This window comes from Berghia stephanieae, chromosome 12 (genome assembly GCF_034508935.2).
Source record: "Berghia stephanieae isolate SIO BIC M18660-M18661 chromosome 12, UCSD_Bste_1.3, whole genome shotgun sequence".
NCBI lineage: Eukaryota > Metazoa > Mollusca > Gastropoda > Nudibranchia > Aeolidiidae > Berghia > Berghia stephanieae.
Window position 1 is genome coordinate 27,255,994 of NC_088371.1, and position 22,500 is coordinate 27,278,493.

General features: G+C 36.4%; 1 protein-coding gene across 3 annotated transcripts in view; it reads left to right on the forward strand.

Annotated features, from left to right (window-relative positions):
- Nucleotides 1-22,500, forward strand: part of LOC144958147 (cubilin-like) — a 232,482-nt gene that overhangs the window by 73,176 nt on the left and 136,806 nt on the right. For all 3 annotated transcript variants that reach the window (XM_078889900.1, XM_078889901.1, XM_078889902.1), the window contains 5 exons: nt 3,433-3,616; nt 8,285-8,454; nt 11,207-11,388; nt 12,764-12,932; nt 14,534-14,718. In XM_078889900.1, coding sequence (XP_078746026.1) covers nt 3,433-3,616; nt 8,285-8,454; nt 11,207-11,388; nt 12,764-12,932; nt 14,534-14,718 — 890 coding nt within the window. The remainder of the gene's footprint in view (nt 1-3,432; nt 3,617-8,284; nt 8,455-11,206; nt 11,389-12,763; nt 12,933-14,533; nt 14,719-22,500) is intronic.

Consider the following 22,500-nt stretch of genomic DNA (forward strand, 5'->3'; position numbering starts at 1 on the left):
AAACATCAAAAAACAAAAACATTAGCAGCCCTAATCTGCCACCATTATGCAGATCTCTCTCTCTCTCTCTCTCTCTCTCTCTCTCTCTCTCTCGCTCTCTCTCTCTCTCTCTCTCTCTCTCTCTCTCTCTCTCTCTCGCTCTCTCTCTCGCTCTCTCTCTCTCTCTCTCTCTCTCTCTCTAACTCTCTCTCTCACACACACACACACACTGGGTGGAGAACCTGACCTCCCATAGCGGGTAGGGAGGCACATACTGTGTCTTCTATCCCCTTATATCTGTTATCCAACATGCTTTCTGTCTTTGTCTTGGAATGAGATTAGTTGGTTTTTTCCCGGCCATCGTTGGAGTCCTGGCTGGGAGGGAAACAGTCAAATGCATAGTTATTGTTTTGGGAGATGATATTTTTTTTCCTTGTAAATCATCTCCCCTGTTATGTATTATTATATTTGTTATTTTTATTGTATAATGTAAGCATTTGAGTGTCTTCCTCTTTGTTGGATTTTGTTCTTGTGTCCGGAGACTGATAGGTGATCTCAAACTAAATACATTGGTGGTGTGCTCTTGGAATCTACATCTGATCGCTATTTATTCCCAATTCCCCTATGTCTTACTTTTTCTTGGGTGCTTTAATGGTAATTCTAGAACTTTTTACTATCCCATTTTCTACCTTTTTACTGGCACTGATATAACCCAAATGTGTTGCAAGCGCCGTAAAACCCTTTAAAAAACAAAAAAAAACACACACACACACATAGACTGTCTCTCCGTCTCTCTCTCTCTCTCTCTCTCTCTCTCTCTCTCTCTCTCTCTCTCTCTCTCTCTCTCTCTCTCTCTCTCTCTCTCTCTCTCTCTCTCTCTCTCTCTCTCTCTCTCTCTCTCTCTCCTCTCTCTCTCTCTCTCTCTCTCTCCTCTCTCTCTCTCTCTCTCTCCTCTCTCTCTCTCTCTCCTCTCCTCTCTCTCTCCCTCTCTCTCTCTCTCTCTCTCTCTCTCATACACACACACACACACACACACACACACACACACACACACACACACACACACACACAAACCTTCTACCATCCAACTATTTAACATATTTAAAAAATAAAATAATATATATAATGTATACATACATACATATCCTGTGATCATCGTCTGCTCAAATAAAATAACTAATAAATTTAAGTGTTTCCTGAAAGCGAGTTCAGTAGGGACGTCACGAAGAGATATGGGGAGATTGTTCCAGACAGTCGGTGCAAAGTGAGTAAAGGATCTGTCAGAGAGTTTTTTACCTTTTTTTGGCAATTTAAGCAGACGATGATCACCTGATCTCAATGCACGGGCGGAAAGTATGGTTCGACAAGATCATTGAGATAAGCAGGGGTGCTTCCGTGAAAACATTTAAAACACATGACTCCAACCTTAAAGAGCACCCTGGCCCTAATGGGAAGCCAGTGTAAAGCAGTGGAGTCGTGTATTCTCTCTTATTTCTTCTTAAAACTATTCTAGCAGCTTGATTTTGAAACCGCTGCAGTTTATCAAGTAAGAAACCTGGGTAATTAGACAGGAGTGAATTACAATAGTCTAAACGAGTAAAAACAAAAGCAGACACTAGAGTCTTTAAGGAATTTTGATTTAAAAATGCCGAAAGTTGGCCAATCCGGCGAATATCACAATACAGTGCTTTGCAAAGTTGTGTCACATGTTATTCCATGGACAGGTCACTGCTAAAATAAATTACCAGGTTTCTGGCGTTTTCAGAAAACATTACTTTCACATCATCAATACAAATCGAAAGGCCTTGTTGACAAATGTTATTTTTAGGATTACATAATAGGAGTTCTGTTTTCTCATCGTTCATTTTCAGTTTATTAGCTACCATCAAGTTCTTCACACCTTCAATGCAGTTCTCCATCGATTTCAGTAACCCTTTAATTTCGTGGGTGTCATCAGCGTACATATGGTACGTGACACTGTGATGACTTATAACACCTCCCAATGGTAGTGTGTATAAAGTGTAGAGAATGGGACCCAGAACAGATCACTGGGGCACACCAAAGTCAACCTTAAAAATATCTGATTTTATTCCTTTTACTTGAATTGTTTGTGTGCGACCGATAAGGTTGGACTCGAACCATTTTAATACTGTTCCAGACAATCCAAATGTTTTGGAGAGACGCTCGACTAGAATCGAATGGTCTATCGTGTCGAACGCTGCACTTAGATCTTTACCCATGTCAGCCTCACACAAAAGGTCGTTTTGAATTTTTAGTAAGGCAGTTTCAGTGCTGTGATGCTGCCTATAAGCTGATTGATTTTTTTCATATATTTACCAAATGATTGTTCAGTTGGGCTGCAATAGCCTTTTCCAAGATTTTCTAAATAAACGGTAAATTGGAAACTGGGCTGAAGTTTTTAAGATTCTCTGGTGACAGATTCGCCTTTTTCAGAAGAGTAACGATGGCGTGCTTGAAAGGATCGGTATCAAGTTATCTGTTTGATGACAAATTGAATAAATAAACGCCTGACAAAAGATCAACGGTGAAAATACAAATTGAAAGAATACTGGGGATGTAGGAGCTTTCAGAATGTCTCCCCGATCTTGGGATCGAGAACTTACCTTACAGTACAGTACTCTGGTGATCATGTTTTGATTGTTGATTGGTAATATTGAGAGTTTGCCCATAATTCAAAACTAAGTAATATACACTGATCTATACTTACATGAAAGAAAATGGGTGTTTTGACCACTTTAATCCTGAGGTCAAATGAAAATCTGAAACAGACGCAAACAGTATCAAGTATTCCATCACAATATTTGTTTACTTTTGGTTTGTTCGGGCTAGAAGCTAGACAGATACAATTGACAGTTTGCCGATAATGTTTAATATTAGATGTCATAAATAGATGAAAACTTGAAAACTTAGTGTAGATCTGAAATCCTTAAAGTAATTAAGTGAATACATTATTTCGAATGCAACGATTTGCGTAAAAACGCCAAACTGACAACTTTTGACAGTGTCGAATTTTGTTGTTTTTGAGATATCTGTTTTACTCAACGAACTTTCAAACCGACTTTAAATTATAAAAGGAAATCAAGTTATCTGTTTATCTATCTAAAAAATACATTTCTAATTTTCAAATCTTTCAGTACATCTGTGCGCCATATAATTTTTTTTTATTTAGTCAAATAGCACAATGTTCTCTATAAGGCTATATTTTTTAAAGAAAGGATATTATATATATATATATATATATATTATATATATATATATATATATATATATATATATATATATATATATATATATATATCTCTCTATCTCTCTCTCTCACTCTCTCTCTATCTCTCTCTCTCTCTATCTCTCTCTCTCTCTCTATCTCTCTCTCTCTCTCTCTCCTACGCTAGTAGTATCAGGCTATCTAATTTCTGTGTTGTCTATACCCAGAATGCGGAGAAGAAATGACTGGATCCACAGGGGTCATCACCAGCCCTAATTACCCTTTTCATTACCCGGGCAATCAAGTTTGTGTCTGGACCATCCGTGGACAGTTCAGTGGCACTCAGATATCGCTTAATTTTACCTATTTTGACTTGGAAGATAATACTTTTTCTGATTACCTGGAAATCAGGTAGGATTTTAAGTTTTAAATCTAGACATAATTGAGCTAGCACTTCAGTCTAGTATGGTGTCAGGACAAACAGTTACATATTTATTCTAAGTTCTAAAAGTTGTCAACTACGTCAAACTGGTATTGTGTGATTATTGATTAAGATATAATGCTTTGATTAAAGTTACATGCTTTTCCTGTTAATTTGATATTAACTATTTTGTCATCTGCTTATTGTCACATTATACCAATTTCAATTTTCAATTTATTTGTTAAGAGGCTTTCACCAATAATTTATAGTATTAAAAGAAAAATAACAATACAAAAATGAGAAGGAAAGAAAAATTAGAAAATGAAACCAATAAAACATGATAATAGTGGTAGAAATGATATAATAACAGTAAACTTCAATCTTCCAGATTAAGGCACTGGCACACAAATTGAATTAAATACGACTGGCAGGCTGAATTTTTTACGACACCCCTATAGATAGTATGCGCTTGGCTAAGAAGCTTATAACATTGACATCCGGAAGTATAACGGCCAACACACAAAACTGTGTGTATCCTTGAACATTTATAGTCAGGTTAATACAGTTCAGTGAGCATTACTCATAAATGCGGATGGCAAAAAACAAAAACAAAGACCTGAGTGACGTTATCTTCGAACTATCTATATCGAATAGAGATTTATAAAGCATTAAAGGGAATGAAAAGGGGAAAAGCTCCAGGACCAGATGGTGCGTCCCCAGATGCCCTCAAAGGGAATTTAAACACCACTGTGGACATGCTGCACCCTTTTTTCCCCTGAAAATATGGAGTCAAAAACCAAATACCTTCAATTGGAAGAAAGGATTAGTTTTCAAGCTTCTTAAAAAGGCATTGTAAGAACTGGCAAGGCATTATGGTCTTCTCAATTCCTAGTAAAGTTTTAACTCGAGTGAGATTGGAAAGGTTGAAAACTGCACACGATGGGAAACTTCACCATGAACAAGCTGGATTCAAGAAAAGACAGATCCTATACCGACCATATAGCAATGCTCCGGGTTATAATAGTCTCTTGAGTGGCAATCACCACTTTTTATGAATTTTATATACTTTGAAAAGGCATTTGACACTATTGATAGGGAGGTTAGGTGGAAAATACTACATCATTACGGCATACCTGAAACTTATAAATAGCAATGCTCCGAATTAAAATAGAACAGTCTCTTGAGTTGCAATCACCACTTTATATGAATTTTATTGACTTTGAAAAGGCATTTGACACTATTGATAGGGAGGTTATTTGGAAAATACTACATCATTACGCCATACCTGCCAAGTAATTCATGATGGAAAACTTTCAGATTCCTTTGAGATTAAACTAGAGTGAGGCAGGGATGTCTTCTTTCGCCAATAATATTTCTAACTGTAATTGACTGGCTAATGCGCAGAGCTGTGGGTGATAAAAAGACTGGAATAAAATGGAACTTTACCCAATACCTATAAGACCTTGACTTTGCCAATGATATTTGCTTATTGTCACAATCCCATCAACATTTACAATCAAAAACAGACAGACTTGTTTAAGAATAAACACAAAGAAAACAGGTGATAAGATTACTAAACAACAACACAACACCTATCTCAGTAAATGGAAACAACCTGAAGGACCTAGACACATTTACATATTTGGGTAACATTGTTTCAACATCTGGAGGAACAGATGAAGACATAGAGGCTAGAATCGGAATAGCACGGCATGCAATTATCACCCTCAGACCTAGATGGATAACAACAAATCTAGCACTGAAAAACAAATTGAGAATATACAACACTATTGTAAAAGCAGTCCTTCTGTATGGCTCAGTAACATGGAGCATGACCAATACTCTTTACAAATAAAACTTCAAAATAAGGAACTAGGGAGCAGGCACTGGTGTAAGATAAAGAACTAAACAATGGGTTTGAAAGGTGCCAGACAAAGCAAGAAAGAAAAATACAAGAATAAAACCATCCCAAAAAATCTGATTACCGGTCAGACGTATACCATTAATGTAAATGCAAACTTGAAAACAATTTTAAAATTCTGCGAGCTAATTTCAATAGTCTACATTGACCATCTTAGTAGGTACCTACATAGGTAAACATCCACTTGGCACTCTAGGAATAAGGTAATAAATGGCCGAGTGATTGTGACAAGATTTTTAGGACTTTTACGTGACAAATGTCAGAATAAAATCCACTGATTTTTTTTGTTTATGGACGGATTTTTATGATTTATATCTCTTCTTTTTGTCTGGAGGAATTACCGTTATTTGGTGTTGTTTATGTTTAGATCAGCACCAATTTAGTATACCATTATGGATAAAACAAAGTTAAATTAGTCTTGGATAATTAAAAAAATCAGAATTTGCAATCCTAAACTTTTGTTACTGCACGTAATCTAACACCTAAACTTTTTATTAAAATTAAATTCAGGTCAAAATATTACCCCCAATGCCTAAATGAATCTAATAATAGTAAAAAAAACAACCCCTTATTCAAATTTCAGCAGCCGTTACTTAGGCCAATTTTTAAATTGAAATGGTGGTCACTACTCAATATTTATCACTTTCAGGTTTGTGCGGCGACGTGGTCTAGTGGTATGACACTCGCTGGCGGATCGGAAGGTCCTGGGTTCGAGCCTCTCTCGGCGCATAGTTGAGTCCTTGGAGAAGGCTCTTTACTCACATTCTCTCACCGCACTCAGGTGTAAAATGAGTACCTGGCCGTTAACAGCGTTGTCTCTGTCCGAAAAAATTGTAACATCGCCTAGCAGGAGTCATGTCTCATCCTAAATGTTGCTGTTGGCCAGGGGTCCCTTGTAAAGCGCTTTGAGCACATTTAGTGGATATTGCGCTATATAAAAACCTCATTTATAAAAATCTCATTTCATTTACAAAACCCTTCAGAATTAAGAGTATATTTCACTGTCTTTACACTACTACAAATTTTCTTTTGATTATCTGATTTAAAAAAAATGGTATTATTATGTTTAGAATCGTGTTGAAAAGCCCTTTATTATGGGGTAGGTTTCAATGAGAGCAAACAACTTTGAATTTTTTCCCCACCACAGTCAATCAAAGTCAAAAGTTCGTAGTCGTAGACTCAGCGAGAAATGAGACCATTTCTCACAAAAACCAAGTCCAAGGGAAATATAACTTCAGACTCACTGTGACTGAAATGAATTGCATCGCACAGGAATTAATAAATAATAAAATAAAAATTAAATAAATTCCAGCTTAGGAAGAAACTGCAACAACCAATTCAGAGCTCATGAATACTCGATATGCATCCACCATCTTCTACTTTTGATTCTGTAGCCCATGTTTTACTTTCGGTAAACTAAAAATAACCCTCCTTATTTACACAACAAATGTGAATCTAGTTCCAAATTTAAATTAGGAAAATTAGGATTTGAATGCAATCAATTCTTAATACTTCCTTAGTGACACAATAGTGTTCCTTAAGTGTTTCAGTACATTGAAATTGGATATAACTATAAATTCTCTATGTGTACAGCAGTATTTCTTTTCATGAGAGTTGGTATTGCAGTATTAAGAAATATTAAAGAATTTGGGGAAATTGGAAAATGTGTGAAAATTAGGAAATCCTAATAATTGAGGCTGAATGTTTGGAATGAATTTTTCTTGTATTTTTCTTTTTGCGGTGTCTGGCAATGTTTCATTCATACCTTTTCAGATTTTACCCTACATCAGTGCCTATTCCAAACTTGTTGCATACATAATATAGATATACAGTGTAGTTTACACAGCATGCAGAATCCACAAGTTGCTCTAAGACACTACACCTAAAAATATAATAGGTAACACAAAACGCGAGTATTTTGACTACTCAAAAGCCTGCCTGAAAAGGAATGCTTTTAAAAGTTTCCTAAAAATACCGAGTTCTGAAAACTTCTTTGATTTGTTCCATACTTTTGGGGCCCTGCTGTAAGGGATTATTAATCAGTCATTCATTCATTTTGCAATTGAAGGAGGTGAATAAAATTAAACACATAAGTTAATGAAGTGGTAATAAATTGGGAATATATACCTTAAAGAAAAGATTGACTTGCACATAAAAGCAACCAATCAACAAAACTGGCAGCACCCAAAACTTTAGTTTGACGAATATTAGATTATGTGTGTGTAATTTGAGATCTCCATACAATCAGCAAAATGAAACCTGTAGAGAAAATCAAACAGAAATTGATAAGATGGATTACCAACTCCAATGCACACCATTGCATGGTCTGCTTAAATAATTTGAAATATTGTTGAAAGGAGGACAGTCAACTTTTTACAAGTAGCATCATTGGTCGCTCCAAGCCACAACCATCAAACTCAGACCCAGCAGTTGCATAGGTCATTCTCACATCTATGACATCGAACAATCCCACACAACACAGAAGCAAAATGTTTCTTTCCCAAAACCACAAGGGGCTTGAATGCTTCGTTAGACAAATTAGTATTAGCACCAACAAAAATAAAACACTTAAAAATAATGACAAAGCTTTCATCAAAGTGCAGCGCTCATCAACAAAATTATTATTATTATTTATGAATGAATGCTTATCCTATGAAAGTAGTATTACATTATAATTTCCAAAAATAATCAATAAATTATATCTTGTCTTATTATTTTTGCCCTTTTTTTGTTACAGAGATGGTGCTACTAGCTCCTCTCCATTGCGATACAGACTATATGGACGATCCAGCAACCTCCCTGCCAACCCCATTGTATCAACCAGCAACACTTTCTACCTCCTCTTCCATTCAAATGGATGGAATTCCCGTACTGGGTTCAGATTAGAATATAACATGTTGTCAAATGGTGCGATACTTCTATTGGTTATTTTGACTATTTCATGTCTTTCACACAAATTATTGGATTTTTTGTTTTTGGTTCAGATAGAACGTGACATATATATATATGAACCAAGGTCAAAAGGTGCCAATTTTTTTCTCAAAATAAAAGTGACATAATAGTCCATTTATGTTTCTATATATGTAGCACAAACCCTGTACTTCATGAATCAAAGGCTCTTTAGATAACATTACGGTCTGGCGCAGCACAATAAGGTCAACAATGCCTATAGGTTGCTGGTCTCACCAAAATGAGACAAAAAGCTCAATAACCAAATGATTTTTATTAAGTAGCAAACTTTGTTTATTAAGTAATAAACAAAAAGACACAATCATAGTACAATAGTGTTACCATCTATTGGAGAAAAGGTTGCTTTTTGGTATCATCGGTCACAAGCAACATAGAATGCAAATATATTATTTCATAAAAATTATTGTACATTAACAACAACAACAATATTATATATGCTTATTACCAGCAATGTTCAGAAACTTTTGGAATAAAATGTTGGGAAATAATGTGACCAAAGCATATCTTATTTTGCGACATTGTGTCACTTGTGACATTAGACTGATGACACCATTTCTTATGTCACAAGCAATACCAAATTGCAATTCCGACAATATATCATTAATTTCAGTCAAACCAGTGTAATAACCTCAGTTAAATATGGAATTTAATAATATTTCAAAAACCAAAGACTTCAAAAAATAGAAATATACATGGAAAAAAAAGCATCTGAATGTGACTTGTGACATAAGACTGGTGACACCATTACTTATGTCACAAGCAACACCAAATCACACTTTCGTCCATACTATACCATTATTTTCAGTCAAAAAAGCATAATAACCTACTCTAAAATGAAATTCAATAATATTTTAAGAAACTAAATACTTTCAAATTGGAAATATACTTAGAAATTAGTAATACCATTGTTGCTATTACTTGGGTCAAAATCGGCACTAGAACGCAATTTTGTCTCAATAAATCAAGAATAGCAACTGAACAAATGTAGTATAGCCTGTTAAAATGGAATTCAATGACATTTCAAGCTTTGAAGAACATGAAAACAGAAATACATTAGAAACTTCCAACTTAAGTGTCACCTGTGACATTTTAACCAATGACACCAATGGTCACAAAAAGTACCAGAAGTCACACAAACTCTAGATAAATATCAGCCATGGTAATGAATACATGTAACCATACGGTAGCATCACCCTACTGCTCAAATCTGCTTGTTTGTAGTAATTTAGTGTGTTAATAGTAAAACAAATCAAATTTCTTGACAACCCATCTATTTATCTGGATTCGTCAAAAGCTTGAATTTTGTTTTTTTCTTGATTGATACAACCCTGAAGTAGAATAACAGCTGAAAACATAATTTTTTGGTGGCACTTTGTAATATCCAATATCAAGTGTTTCTTGTGACAATGTAAAATAGCGATGACTTCAAAGTTCAACTTAACTTTTCTGCCTGGAGCCACGCTGGAAAGGCAAATGAAAGTGCTGCACTTCAAAGACTGGTAAGAAGAGCGGATCAAAATTGCGAATCGCCATTTAACGAAACAAACTTCCACGTGTTCACGCATGCCGTGTTGCTTGTGACAAATGACACCAAAACCAATAAACCTCAATATCAGCAAAACGGTATACATTAACTCCAAGATTTGAGTTCAGAAGGAAAATCTATGCTTTTTTTCTCATAATAAAACATTTTATAACCATTAACTATAAGCTTTAAAGTTTCGTGTAGAGTCTTAGTATAGTGCTGTGTTTGATGATACCAAAGGTCACAAGTAATACCAACTTTTTAAAAACTCTATATGAAACTTAATCAGATATGTAATATACTGCAATTGCATTTAAAAGTAAATTTTGACTTTATACTATTAGTCAAATTTCAATCATGTGAACTAAAACATCACATTTAATTTCTACATGCTTTCTAAGAAGGTGATGCGTTGACCTCGTTTTAAGCACATGCCAAACTGCATTCAAATTTGACTTTCAAGTTGTTTTTTTCATATTCTGTTGAACAGAGTATGTTGAGCTATCTCATTTTATCTCTTCTTCATATTATCAATTGATTACAATCACTAACCCAATGAAAACAGCCCATAATTAAGTAAAAATCAAATTTTCTTAACACTGGTATCAGGCGGGCACCTTTTGACCTTGGGTCATAATATATATATATATATATATATATATATATATATATATATATATTATATATATATATATATATATATATATATATATATATATATATATATATATATATATATATATATATATAAATGGGTAAAAACAGCTCACATGACAGTTGTTTCTACCCACAATGAGTTTTGTCAGTTGGATGCTCTTCTGGATAAAATTGAGTTTTAAGTAAAAACAATATCAGGGTAATGAAACTTTTGTTATTTAAAGTTTTAGAAATGAGATTCACTTTACTCAATAAAGGCATTTATTTAGTTCATGCTAAGATATAAATATATGATCAAATTGAACGAAACACCTGAATTATTTTAAAATGATAAATTATACAAATGAGAGTAAAAATCATGGGTTTTGGGATAATACAGGTTGTTTTCTTCAAACTCAGCTTTGAAAAAAGAAGCAAAATAGACTTTTAGTTTACCCATCACAGGTCTGTGTGTGTATGTATGTGTGTGCTTACGTGTTTCAAGAAGTATCCCTTTTATTATTGTAGGTTGTGGTGCCACATTAAACTCCCCAACGGGCAGCATTATCTCACCAAATTATCCTAACCCCTATTATCATGAAGACAGCTGTACATGGATCATTTCAGTGTCCAGGGGGAGTGTCATTGATATTACCTTTGAGGATTTTGATATAGAATCACACGACCAGTGTGCCTATGATTATCTGGAGGTGAGACTTTTACATGGTTGTCTGTTGAAAGTTTTGCAAGATTTCTCTGACAATCATGGTTCTTTCTCTCTCTCTCTCTCTCTCTCTCTCTCTCTCTCTCTCTCTCTCTCTCTCTCTCTCTCTCTCTCTCTCTCTCTCTCTCTCTCTCTCTCTCTCTCTCTCTCTCTCTCTCTCTCTCTCTCTCTCTCTCTCTTAAATCTTAAATCTTAAATCTTAAATCTTAAACTCCATGACTTTAAATTATTAGCACCTCTTAAAACTAAACTTAAATTCTTTGATGATAGCTCCTTTATGAAATTTTGAACCCCGCTTTGCAATGATCTCCCTCAGTTTGTAAGATTTTTGAGTTCTATAGATATGTTTAAAAAACATCTAAAAATATATCTTTCCACAAAATGATTGAATTTTAAAATGTATTTTATGTGACAAATGTATTGATGTTTTTGATGCCTTTGTCATGCTCTCATTGTTTTGATTTTGGATGCTGGGTGGGGATCCTGACCTCCCATAGCGGGCAGGGAGGTCCATACTGTGTCTTCTATACCCTTATATCTGTTTTCCAACATGCTTTCTATTTTTGTCTGGGAATGAGATTACTTGTTTCTTTCCTGGCCCTGATGGGAGTCCTGGCTGGGAGGGAAAACAAATGCATAGTTATTGTTCTGGGAGATGATATTTTTTACCTTGTAAATCATCTCGCTGTTATGTATTATTATGTTTGTTATTTTCAATGTATAATGTAGGCATTTGAGTGTATTCCTCTTTGCTGGATTTTGTGCTTGTGTCCAAATGAGACTTATAGGTGATCTCAAACTAAGTACATTGGTGGTAAGCTGTTGGAATCTACATCTGATCCCTATTTGTTCCCAGTTCCCCTTTGTCTTACTTTCTCTTAGGTGCTTTTTAATTGTAATTCTAGAACTTTTTACTATCCCACTTTCTTCCTTTTTACTGGCGCTGATATAATCTAAATGTGTTGCAAGCGCCGTAAAACCCTTAAAAACAAAACAAAAAACGATTTTGGATGATTTGGTTTCGCTGTGTTATTGTATTCTGTGTAAGCAATGTCTTATTGGTTTTTAGACACTTCGACGAAAGGTGCTATAGAAATATGCTTACTACTACTACTAGTACTACTACGACTACTACTACTACGACTACTACTACTACTACTTCTACTACTACTACTACTACTACTACTACTACTACTACTACTACTACTACTACTACTACTACTACTACTACTACTACTACTACTACTACTACTACTACTACTACTACTATTACTATTACTACTACTACTACTATTACTACTATGACCACAATTACTACTGCTACCCATGACCCTATACAATTTGTTTTGTACATTTTCCAGCTCCGGGATGACAATGAGGCAGGGCGCTTGTTGATGGGTAATGGCACATTGAAACTGTGTGGAGCCAACAACCCTGGGAACTTCACATCAACGTCCAACCGTGTTTGGATTCGACTGAATACAGACTTCTCCATTGCTGGACGAGGATTCATCTTGCACTACGCACAAAGTATATCAATTCCTAAACAACTATAAAGTGACAAATTTGGGAATAGGCACTGGATTAATATCTAAATCCGTAAAGGTGTATATGAAACATTGCCAGACAGTCCTAGTCTAGGCAAGCTGATTATATGGGAGGATTAAAAAAAAAAAATTCTCTCTGGCACTGTTGCATAAACTCCATTTTTCAGATTTTTAACAATGTATAGTGATAAATTGTCAAGTGTAGAACAGCAAAGAAAGAGTTCATAAATTGTCAGAGTTAATCAAGATGTTTAGCAAAGAAGAATGCTGTGAAAGAGGTTGCACCCTGTCATATGTTCATTCAACCAGGTTCAAATACAGACTCCAGGGGTACTACCAGGCCCCGACAGCTATAACTCGGGAAAGGAAACATTTCAATAAGACAACATCTTGATTGCTTGAACAGACTCACATGGAAAAACTGACAGCGAGGTATTGACTTTATCCCACGTGGCTAAAACAATTCAAAGAGATCTGAATAAACTAAAAAAGGCTGCTGTTGATTTCTCTCAAGTCTCCCAAGAAAATTATGTCCCACAATCTATTGTCTCTGTCTAATAAAGATGATTTTAATTGGATCCTCATAGTCTAAAAATGTTAATATACGTCACCAAAAAAGTCTTTCATTATTGCAATTGATAGTTACCAACAGCATTGACAGACTGAAGAGAGATGAACCCATTTCAGCTCCAAAGCGAATAATGCCAGCAAAGGAAACTTGTCTATCACTATTTTTTGGTATGTATCTTGAACAATGAGACACAATCAAAGGAGCAGCATACGAAGCAGGCCACATCTGGGCTTCATCTCTCAGTATCGATGCCTCAACGCCTTCTCCATTTGAATGGGGATGGAAAACTACAGAAAATGGACTGAAACCATTTTGGACAAGCAATCCAGCAGCAGCAAAAGCGTGCCAAGAATTGATCAAGTGCTGCTTCAAGAAAGGGTGTCAACAGGAAGGTGCAAGTGCTTAAGTGCAAATCTGCCATGTCCAGATCATCATCATCATCACTACCACTATCGCCACCACCACCTCATCATCATCATCATCAGCAGCAGCATCACCATCATCATATCCACAATCACCTCATCATCATCATCACCGTCATCTTCATCACCATCACAATGACGACCAACACATACTGTAACAACACCAATAACACTAACACCAGCCTGTCCTCTAGTCATCAAAATAAAGCTCTGCTACCGGTCCATAAGGTCCTATATCACAAAAAGTCACATTTTTAATAATTATTATTATTAAGTCAAAAAAATCAACTGCTTACGCGAGCTAAAAAATATTAAATTTTAAAGCATCGAATTGACAACAAATATTTCATGGATTACACCCCTTTGTTTTAATATAGCTCATATAGGCGGATTTGCACCCTCCCTATTTAACACTGATAGAGGAATTTCTCAATGTGGCTCTATTTCAACATCGATTACTTTGTGCCAGATTTGGTGCTTTCATCACTGATTTGCACAATTTTACCCTAATTCCCCTAGCTATATAGAAGCCCAAGTTTAATCACTCTGATGTTGATGACAATTTTCTCCTCTCATTCTTGACTATTCCAGATTGCACCAACCGTGTACTGACAGATCTCCATGGCGTGATAGAGAGTCCCAACTTCCCCAATGCCTACTCAAAGCATATGAACTGTTCCTGGTTGATTCAAGCCCCAGCCAGTAACAAAGTCAATATCAGCTTTGCTGCTTTCAATATTGAGTATCATGATGAGTGTCTTTATGACAGATTGCAGGTAAGGTTAAAGCTTGATTTAATTTCTTTTTTCTTTAAGGGGGGGGGGGGGGGGGGGAAAGGAAAAAAAAACCCACAACAAATGAGTGGAATATAAGCTCTTATTTAATGGACAAAGACAGATGACATTGATGTTTTAGGTTTCCAAGGTATCAACAGTGCGCATTGGATTGAATATTGAAAATGAATGTGGCATGTAAGAAATGGTTGATCTATCTGTCTTTTTTTGCTATTGAGTGAATGCGTTTGTTACGTGGTTCATGGCCTTGATCAATGACTTGAGTATAGTAATGTAAACTCATACATACATGACTAGAATCCCAGTATTGAGGCTTAGTGTTATCTAACTGTATTATGAGTTTTGTTCATTCTTAGATCAAAGAAATGTATTTAATAATAATAATAATAATAATAATACTTTATTGCATCCCAAAAAGTAAATTTTTTGTACAGACGTGTTATAATTTACACAATAAGATAAAAATATAATGGAAATATATATAAAAAAGGAGCAGCTTCATAACCAGAGCCTCGCTTTATAATATGAATAATTTCAACACTGTAAAATAGTTAAAACTGTCACTATAAATTGAAAATTGAAAAGATTGCAAAACAAATAAATTGATAAATTAATATTTACATTATTTACATTATTTGAAAGTAAAAATGCGAAATAATTATATAACATGATTATTGCTTGTTGTTATAAAGCCTAATACTGGACGGCAGAAAAGATTTTCGGTGTCTCTCTGTTTTTGTTGAAATATAGAAAGGGCGACCACTTCTTTCTGACATAAAAACTGATACTGGTCATTTAATATTTTTGTTATTTTACTAATACAAAATTTCTCGTATAAAAGATCTACATCGTCAACATTTATATAGCATTTAATAGATTTTTTAATATTTGAATTTATTTTGTTCCTTTCCACTGCTAAGCAATTGCCTCCCCAAGCTGTTATACAAAATGACAAGACACTTTCGATTACTGCTCTATAAAATAATGTGCAGAGGGTTTTATTTATTCTAAACTGAGAAAGTTTTGATAAAAAATAACTACGTCTGCACATCTTATGCCTAATTATATTCAAGTGTTCATCCCACTTGAGCCTGTCAGCAATCGTTACACCAAGGTATTTGTAGTGAGGAACTCGCTGGACGAATTGGTCCTTTAATTTTAACGGTTCTATCGGTTCCTTCACTCTCCTAAAGTCAATCACTAGCTCCTTTGTCTTGCTTATGTAAAGCTCTATGTGGTGGGCATCACACCAAGACACAAATCTATCGATTTCTTGCATATAAGCCACTTCGTTGTCATTTGTTATGAGGCCTTGAAGAGTGGTGTCATCTGCAAATTTTATTAAAGGTACACTCAGGTTTTGACTTCTACAGTCATTCGTGTATATCATAAATAATACAGGGGACAATACACAGCATTGAGGAGCACCAGTATTTGTAGTTATACAGGAAGATACGTTTTGTCCTCATTGAACATATTGTGCTCTCTCCGTCAGAAATTCGAGCACCCAAGCAATTATATACTTGTTTAAATTCAGATTAGTCAATTTTTGAACAACCAACTGAGGTTGTTTTGTATTGAACGCTGAAGAAAAATCTGCAATAGCTCTTAGTGTGATCCAGATGCCTGTAAATGTTGTTTGTAAACAGAAGAATGGCATCCTCTACGCCACGTCCTGGTTTGTAACAAATTGATGACTATCACTCAATGGCATAAACTGGTTCCTAATTTTAACAAGAACAAATTTTCCTAAAGATTTCATGACTATTGAAGTCAATGCAACAGGTCTGAGATCGTTCATTGATTCAATTTTTTCTTTTTTTGGAACAGGAATAATTTTTGAAGTTTTCCAAATTTCAGGGATCGAAACGCATTGGAGGGACCAGTTAAAAATATGGGTATAAATGGGGGAAAGCTGATGGGCACATTCTTTTAATAATTTTCCTTTCAATCTATCCGGCCCAGCAGCCTTCCTCTCTTTTATTTTCGAAAATACAAATCTCGTTTCTTCTTCACTGACCTCAATAGTCATTTCATCTTCCAAAGCCCTGTCTAATTTATGTTTTTCATTTTCAGTATCAAATTTGTTTGCTGTGTCGAAACGTGAATAAAATTTATTTAGAGTTTCAATTTCGATATCTTCTGATATAATAGTGGGCTTTGGATTATAGTTGACAGCAGTTTTAAGCCCCAGCCACGTGTCCCCAGAAGAAAAGCATTTTTCAATTTTATTTTTGTACTTGTCTCTGCAACTAGATATTACTCTCTTAATCTCTTTTTGTTTATTTATATGTTATCACCATCATCGTGTTTATTGTGTTGTACACTACTAAAGATAGAGCTCTTTGATTTTCTTTTTAGACAGCCATTTTGGTGATAAGTTCTCACTAAATTATATGAATCAGAATATAAACATTCAATCAAGGTTACATGTAGATTTGTGTGTTGGTACGTTATATCCCGCTGGATGATGTTGTGAGTATTGTACCTAAACATATATGTAAGGTGCATTGATGCCCTATATTTTACTGGTAATTTTGTTGTTTTGATATTGATATCTGTAATTGAACATTTAAACGTGATATATTTAACTAGAGTTTTGATTCTCCTTGGAGTATATTGTGTGTTAAATTGTGAGTTTAGAATTCATTGCCTAATTTTCAGTACAGATATTGAAGAATTCTAGTATTTAATGTTCAATCAGATTGAATTAGGTAATTAAATTGCTAAGAGAGTAGTAAATTTGGTCTATGGGATATGATGAATTAATTGGTCAATTTGCTAAGAGCACAATAAATTTGGTCTATGAGATGTAAAGAATTAATTGATTAAATTGCTAATGGTACAGTTAATTGGGTCTATGAGATATAATGAATTAATTAATCAAATTGCCAATGGTACAGTTAATCAAGTATGTAAGATATAATGAATTAATTGATTAAATTGCTAATGGTACAGTAAATTTGGTCAATGAGATATAATGAATTTATTGATTAAATTGCTAATGGTACCTGTGTGGGGTTCCTGACCTCCCATAGTGGCAGGGAGGTGCATACTGTGTCTTCTATCCCCCTATGTCTGTTTTCCAACATGCTTTCTGTCTTTGTCTTGGAATGAGATTACTTGTTTTGTCCTGGCCCTGGCCGGATACCCTGGCTGGGAGGGAAACAGTCAAATGTAGTTAGTTTTGGGTGATGATATTCTTTTTCCTTGTAATTCATCTCTCTGTTGTGCACTGTATTATGTTGATAGGGACCTTTGCTTGTGTCTGGATGAGACTTTTAGGTGATCTCAAACTAAGTTCACTGATGGTGTGCTCTTGGAATCTACATCTGTTCCCTATTTGAACCAATTCCCCTTTGTCTGCCTTATTCTTGGATGCTTTAATTGTAATTCTCAAACTTTTTACTATCCCATTTTCTTCCTGTTTACTGGCGCTGATATTACCTTAATGGTTTTCAAGCGCCGTAAAACCCTTAAAAACAAAAACAGCTAATGGTACAGTAAATTGGGTCTATGAGATGTGATGAATTAATTGATTAAATTGTTAATGGTACAGTAATTGGGTCTTTGATATGTGATGAATTGATTGATTAAATTCCTATGGGTACAGTAAATTAGATCAATGACTGACACTTTATCTTATCAAAAAGTTGTTTTTTTCCCTCATGGGGATTAACAAATTATACTCTTCCTCATAAAACAGATCATCATCATCATTGCCTTTTTCACCCTGGGTCAAGGTATAGACCACAGACAAACAGTTTCCATCCCTGTCAAGCTAACTTTAAAAAATCTCATTCCATGTTTTATCACTTCTCTGTATATCACCTTCTTTAATTCTTCTTCATGTTTCCCGTGACTTTTCCCTTGATCTTCTGCCCTGAAGGTTCAAGTCCAATACTTTCTTTGTTATAGTGGAGTCTAAGGGTTACTCCAATTTACCTTCATCGTCTTCTGCCTATTTCCTCTCCCACTGGTTTTCTCTGTGTTCTTTTTCATACTTCTTCGTTCTTAATCCTGTCCATTCATTTTATTCTAAGTAGCTTACGCATGCACCTGTTTACGAATGTGTATCCTCCTTATACATGCCTGCAACACATTCCAAGTTTCACATCCATACAGTAGGACTGATTTCACGTTTGAGTTGAAAAGTCTTAGCTTTAGTCAAAGGGAGATATCTTTAGTTCTCCAAATTCTGTTCAAAGATGTGAATGCAGCCCGTGCCTTTCTTATCCGTGCTTTCACCTCTGCTTCTGTGCCTCCATCTTTGTCAGTTATACTCCCGAGATAGCAGAAAGTATCTATATCTTCAAGTTTCTGATTTACTTTTGCACCCTTTGATGCGTACCATCCTTAAGACCTTTCACTTCGCATTGCGAACTCCCAAACCAATGGATTCCAAGAGGCTGTTTATAATTGTGGTTTTTGCTTGCATCTAGTCTTGTGTATGAGACAGAAGAGCCAGATCATCTGCAAAATCCGGATCATCCAACTGTGTCCAGGGGTCCATTGTATCCATTTCTTCACCCTTTGGAGGCTTCCTTCAATAGCCAATCAATGGCGAGGATGAACAGGATTGGTGAGAGCAAGCATCCTTGCTTGACACCAGTCTTAATTTCAAAACTGTCAGTAAGCTGATCTTCATGTACAACCCTGCAACTTGTTCCTTCATACATTTCCTTGATGACGTTTACCAACTTCTCAGGGATTCCATAATGCTCTATCAATACTATCAATACTGTCGAAAGCCTTCTTATGTTGGTAACAACAAGATATGAAGTGAGTAGAAAAGTGCCAGAAGACAATAGAGAATAAAAATTTTTCGCGGCGGTGGTGGGGTTTGAACCTGCGACCTTATTGGTACGACAACTCCGCCTGGCAGGTGAGAGCTATCCACGAACACAAAAATATTCGTATCAAACCCAAGTCATTTCTAGATCCCTCTCTCACCCACTTCTTGAGACCGCCGATTCGTTCGCACACCACCATCGCGAAGTTATTTAGACCAGCAGTTAAGCTTAATAGCCAATATTCTCAACACAAACATATAACATAGAAACGATTGAGACATTGAGTATGCATCTGGTGTATGGGGTGAATTTTTAATTCAGAAAAGTGAGTGGAGCAGGCACTTATGTTGGTAACAACAAGATATGAAATGAGTAGAAAAGTGCCAGAAGACAATAGAGAATAGAAATTTTTCGCGGCGGTGGTGGGGTTTGAACCTGCGACCTTATTGGTACGACAACTCCGCCTGGCAGGTGAGAGCGTGGCTCTACCGTGTGAGCTATCCACGAACACAAAAATATTCGTATCAAACCCAAATCATTTCTAGATCCCTCTCTCACCCACTTCTGGAGACCGCCGATTCGTTCGCACACCACCATCGCGGAGTTATTTAGACTGGTGATGTGTGATGGTGGTGTGCGAACGAATCGGCGGTCTCCAGAAGTGGGTGAGAGAGGGATCTAGAAATGACTTGGGTTTGATACGAATATTTTTGTGTTCGTGGATAGCTCACATGGTAGAGCCACGCTCTCACCTGCCAGGTGGAGTTGTCGTACCAATAAGGTCGCAGGTTCAAACCCCACCACCGCCGCGAAAATTTTTTATTCTCTATTGTCTTCTGGCACTTTTCTACTCACTTCATATCTTGTAGAAAGCCTTCTTGTAATCCAGAAAGTTGACAATAAGAGGAGAGTTCCATTTTATAGACTGTTTACCTATGATTTGAGAGAGATGCAATCTGGTCGGTGGTTGAACAGTTTTTATGAAAGTCCACCTGTTCGTCCCGCAATTTAGCATCTGTTGCATTCTCTGTTGCATTCTTATTTCTCTCTAGAATATATGGTTGAAAACCTTTTCTGGGATAGAGAGAAGAGTGATGATTCCTCAGTAATTACTGAGGTCCCCTTTCTTTGAAAGCTTGACAAGATGTCCTTTCCAATCCTTTGGGAAAATCCCGTCATTCCATATTCTGTCAAATAGTGAGTGAAGGGTCTCAGCATTTCTTTCAGCATCAACTTTTAGAGCCTCCAGTGAAATCTGGTCTGGTCCAGCAGCTTTCCCCCTTTTCACTTGTTAAAAGCACCCACAATCTCTGTTATCAATGGTGGATCACAGCTAATTGGTAGCTCATTCCTTGCAGGCAAAATTTCAGGCAGGTTGTCTGGTGGTGGTCTGTTCAGAAGGCAGTTGAAATGTTCCCTCCATCGCTTAGATTGAGCATCTTTTCCAAAAATAGTTTTTGACTGGTACCTCTGGTTTCTTCACTGATCGTTTGACTTCCTTAGCTGTGGCTCGATACTGCTCTTGTGCATCCAGTCTTGAAGCCCTTGTTTGACTTGCATTCACTTGTTCCTTCCGCGTTCTCCTCTTTTCAATAAAGTCCAAGGTGATTGGACTTATCCGTTCTTTATGTTCCGATTTCTTTACACCCAATACCTCGTTACAAGTTGTTATGTAGAATTCCTTGATCTTTGCCCAATATGACTCTACATCTGTGTCCTCCTCGAGACCAGCTAGAGGTTGGAATCTATTGCTCAGTTGCAGTTTGAACTCCTCATTCTTTTCCCCATCTAGTGCATTCACCTGGAATTTTCTTCTTGTGTGTGATCAGGTCACATTTTTCTGAGTCGGAGCTTAAGCTTTGACAATAGCAGGTGGTGGTCTGATCCAACATCTCCCCTCTCCGTACTGTCACATTCTCTAATGAATGTCTGAATCTTCGGGAGATACAAAAATGATCAATCTGATTTTCTATCACACCGTCTGGTGAGACCCAAGTTGCCTTGTGTATCCTTTTATGGGGAAGCACTGATCCTCCAATCACCAAACTGTTGAATGCACAAAAATTTGCAAATTTCTCACCATTGTCGTTCATCTCTCCCATGCCATGATGGCCCATGATACCTTCATAACCTACGTAATCCTGTCCCACTTGAGCATTGGCATCTCTTACCAAAAAGTTGATGTCTTTCCTTGGCAACTTATCAATGACTTGTTGTAGTAGACTATAAAATGTATCTTTGTCCTCATCTGTTGCATCATTTGTTGGGGCATAGATCTGTACCATGTTCATGTTGATATTCTTACACCGCTTTATAAAGGACACCATGATGATCCTTTCTGTGTTGTTCCTATCCTCTCAGTAACTTCTGGGCAAACTTGCTTAGAATTATTTTTACTCCCTGTGTATGAATCCTGTCCCCTCTCCCTGAATATAAAATTTTCTCCCCAGACTTGAGGTGTTTCTGTCCGGATTGTATCCAGTGGGTTTCGCTTACTCCAAGTATATGCAGCCTGTATTTTCTCAACTCTGTCACAACTTGAGAGCTTTTTCCAGCTCCATACATGGTGCGAACGTTCCACTACACAATTCGAAGCTGCTTGTTTGGCGAAGTCGTCATCGGGTCAGCAGAGTCCTTTTGGCTTTGTCTGTTGTCCTTCATAAATTCTGTCATTGCAGAATCTCTTTGGTTGCCCAAGCTAAAAAAAGGATTTGATTTGTCTGTCTGTAACAATGAGTTTTACGGAAGGGGTGTTAACCCTTCGACAATCCCCAACCTGGATGACCGGGTCACTCAAAAGGGGGGCGTCACACACCATTAGGCGCCTTTACGACCCACTGGCGTTGGGATATTCTTGCACCCTCTCGGTTGAGGGACCCAGGACACCACACTGGGGGGTTTTATGACTATAGTAAGACATATGGCGATTTGCATTTAATCCCTTTTACAGTAGATACCACAAGAGACTACT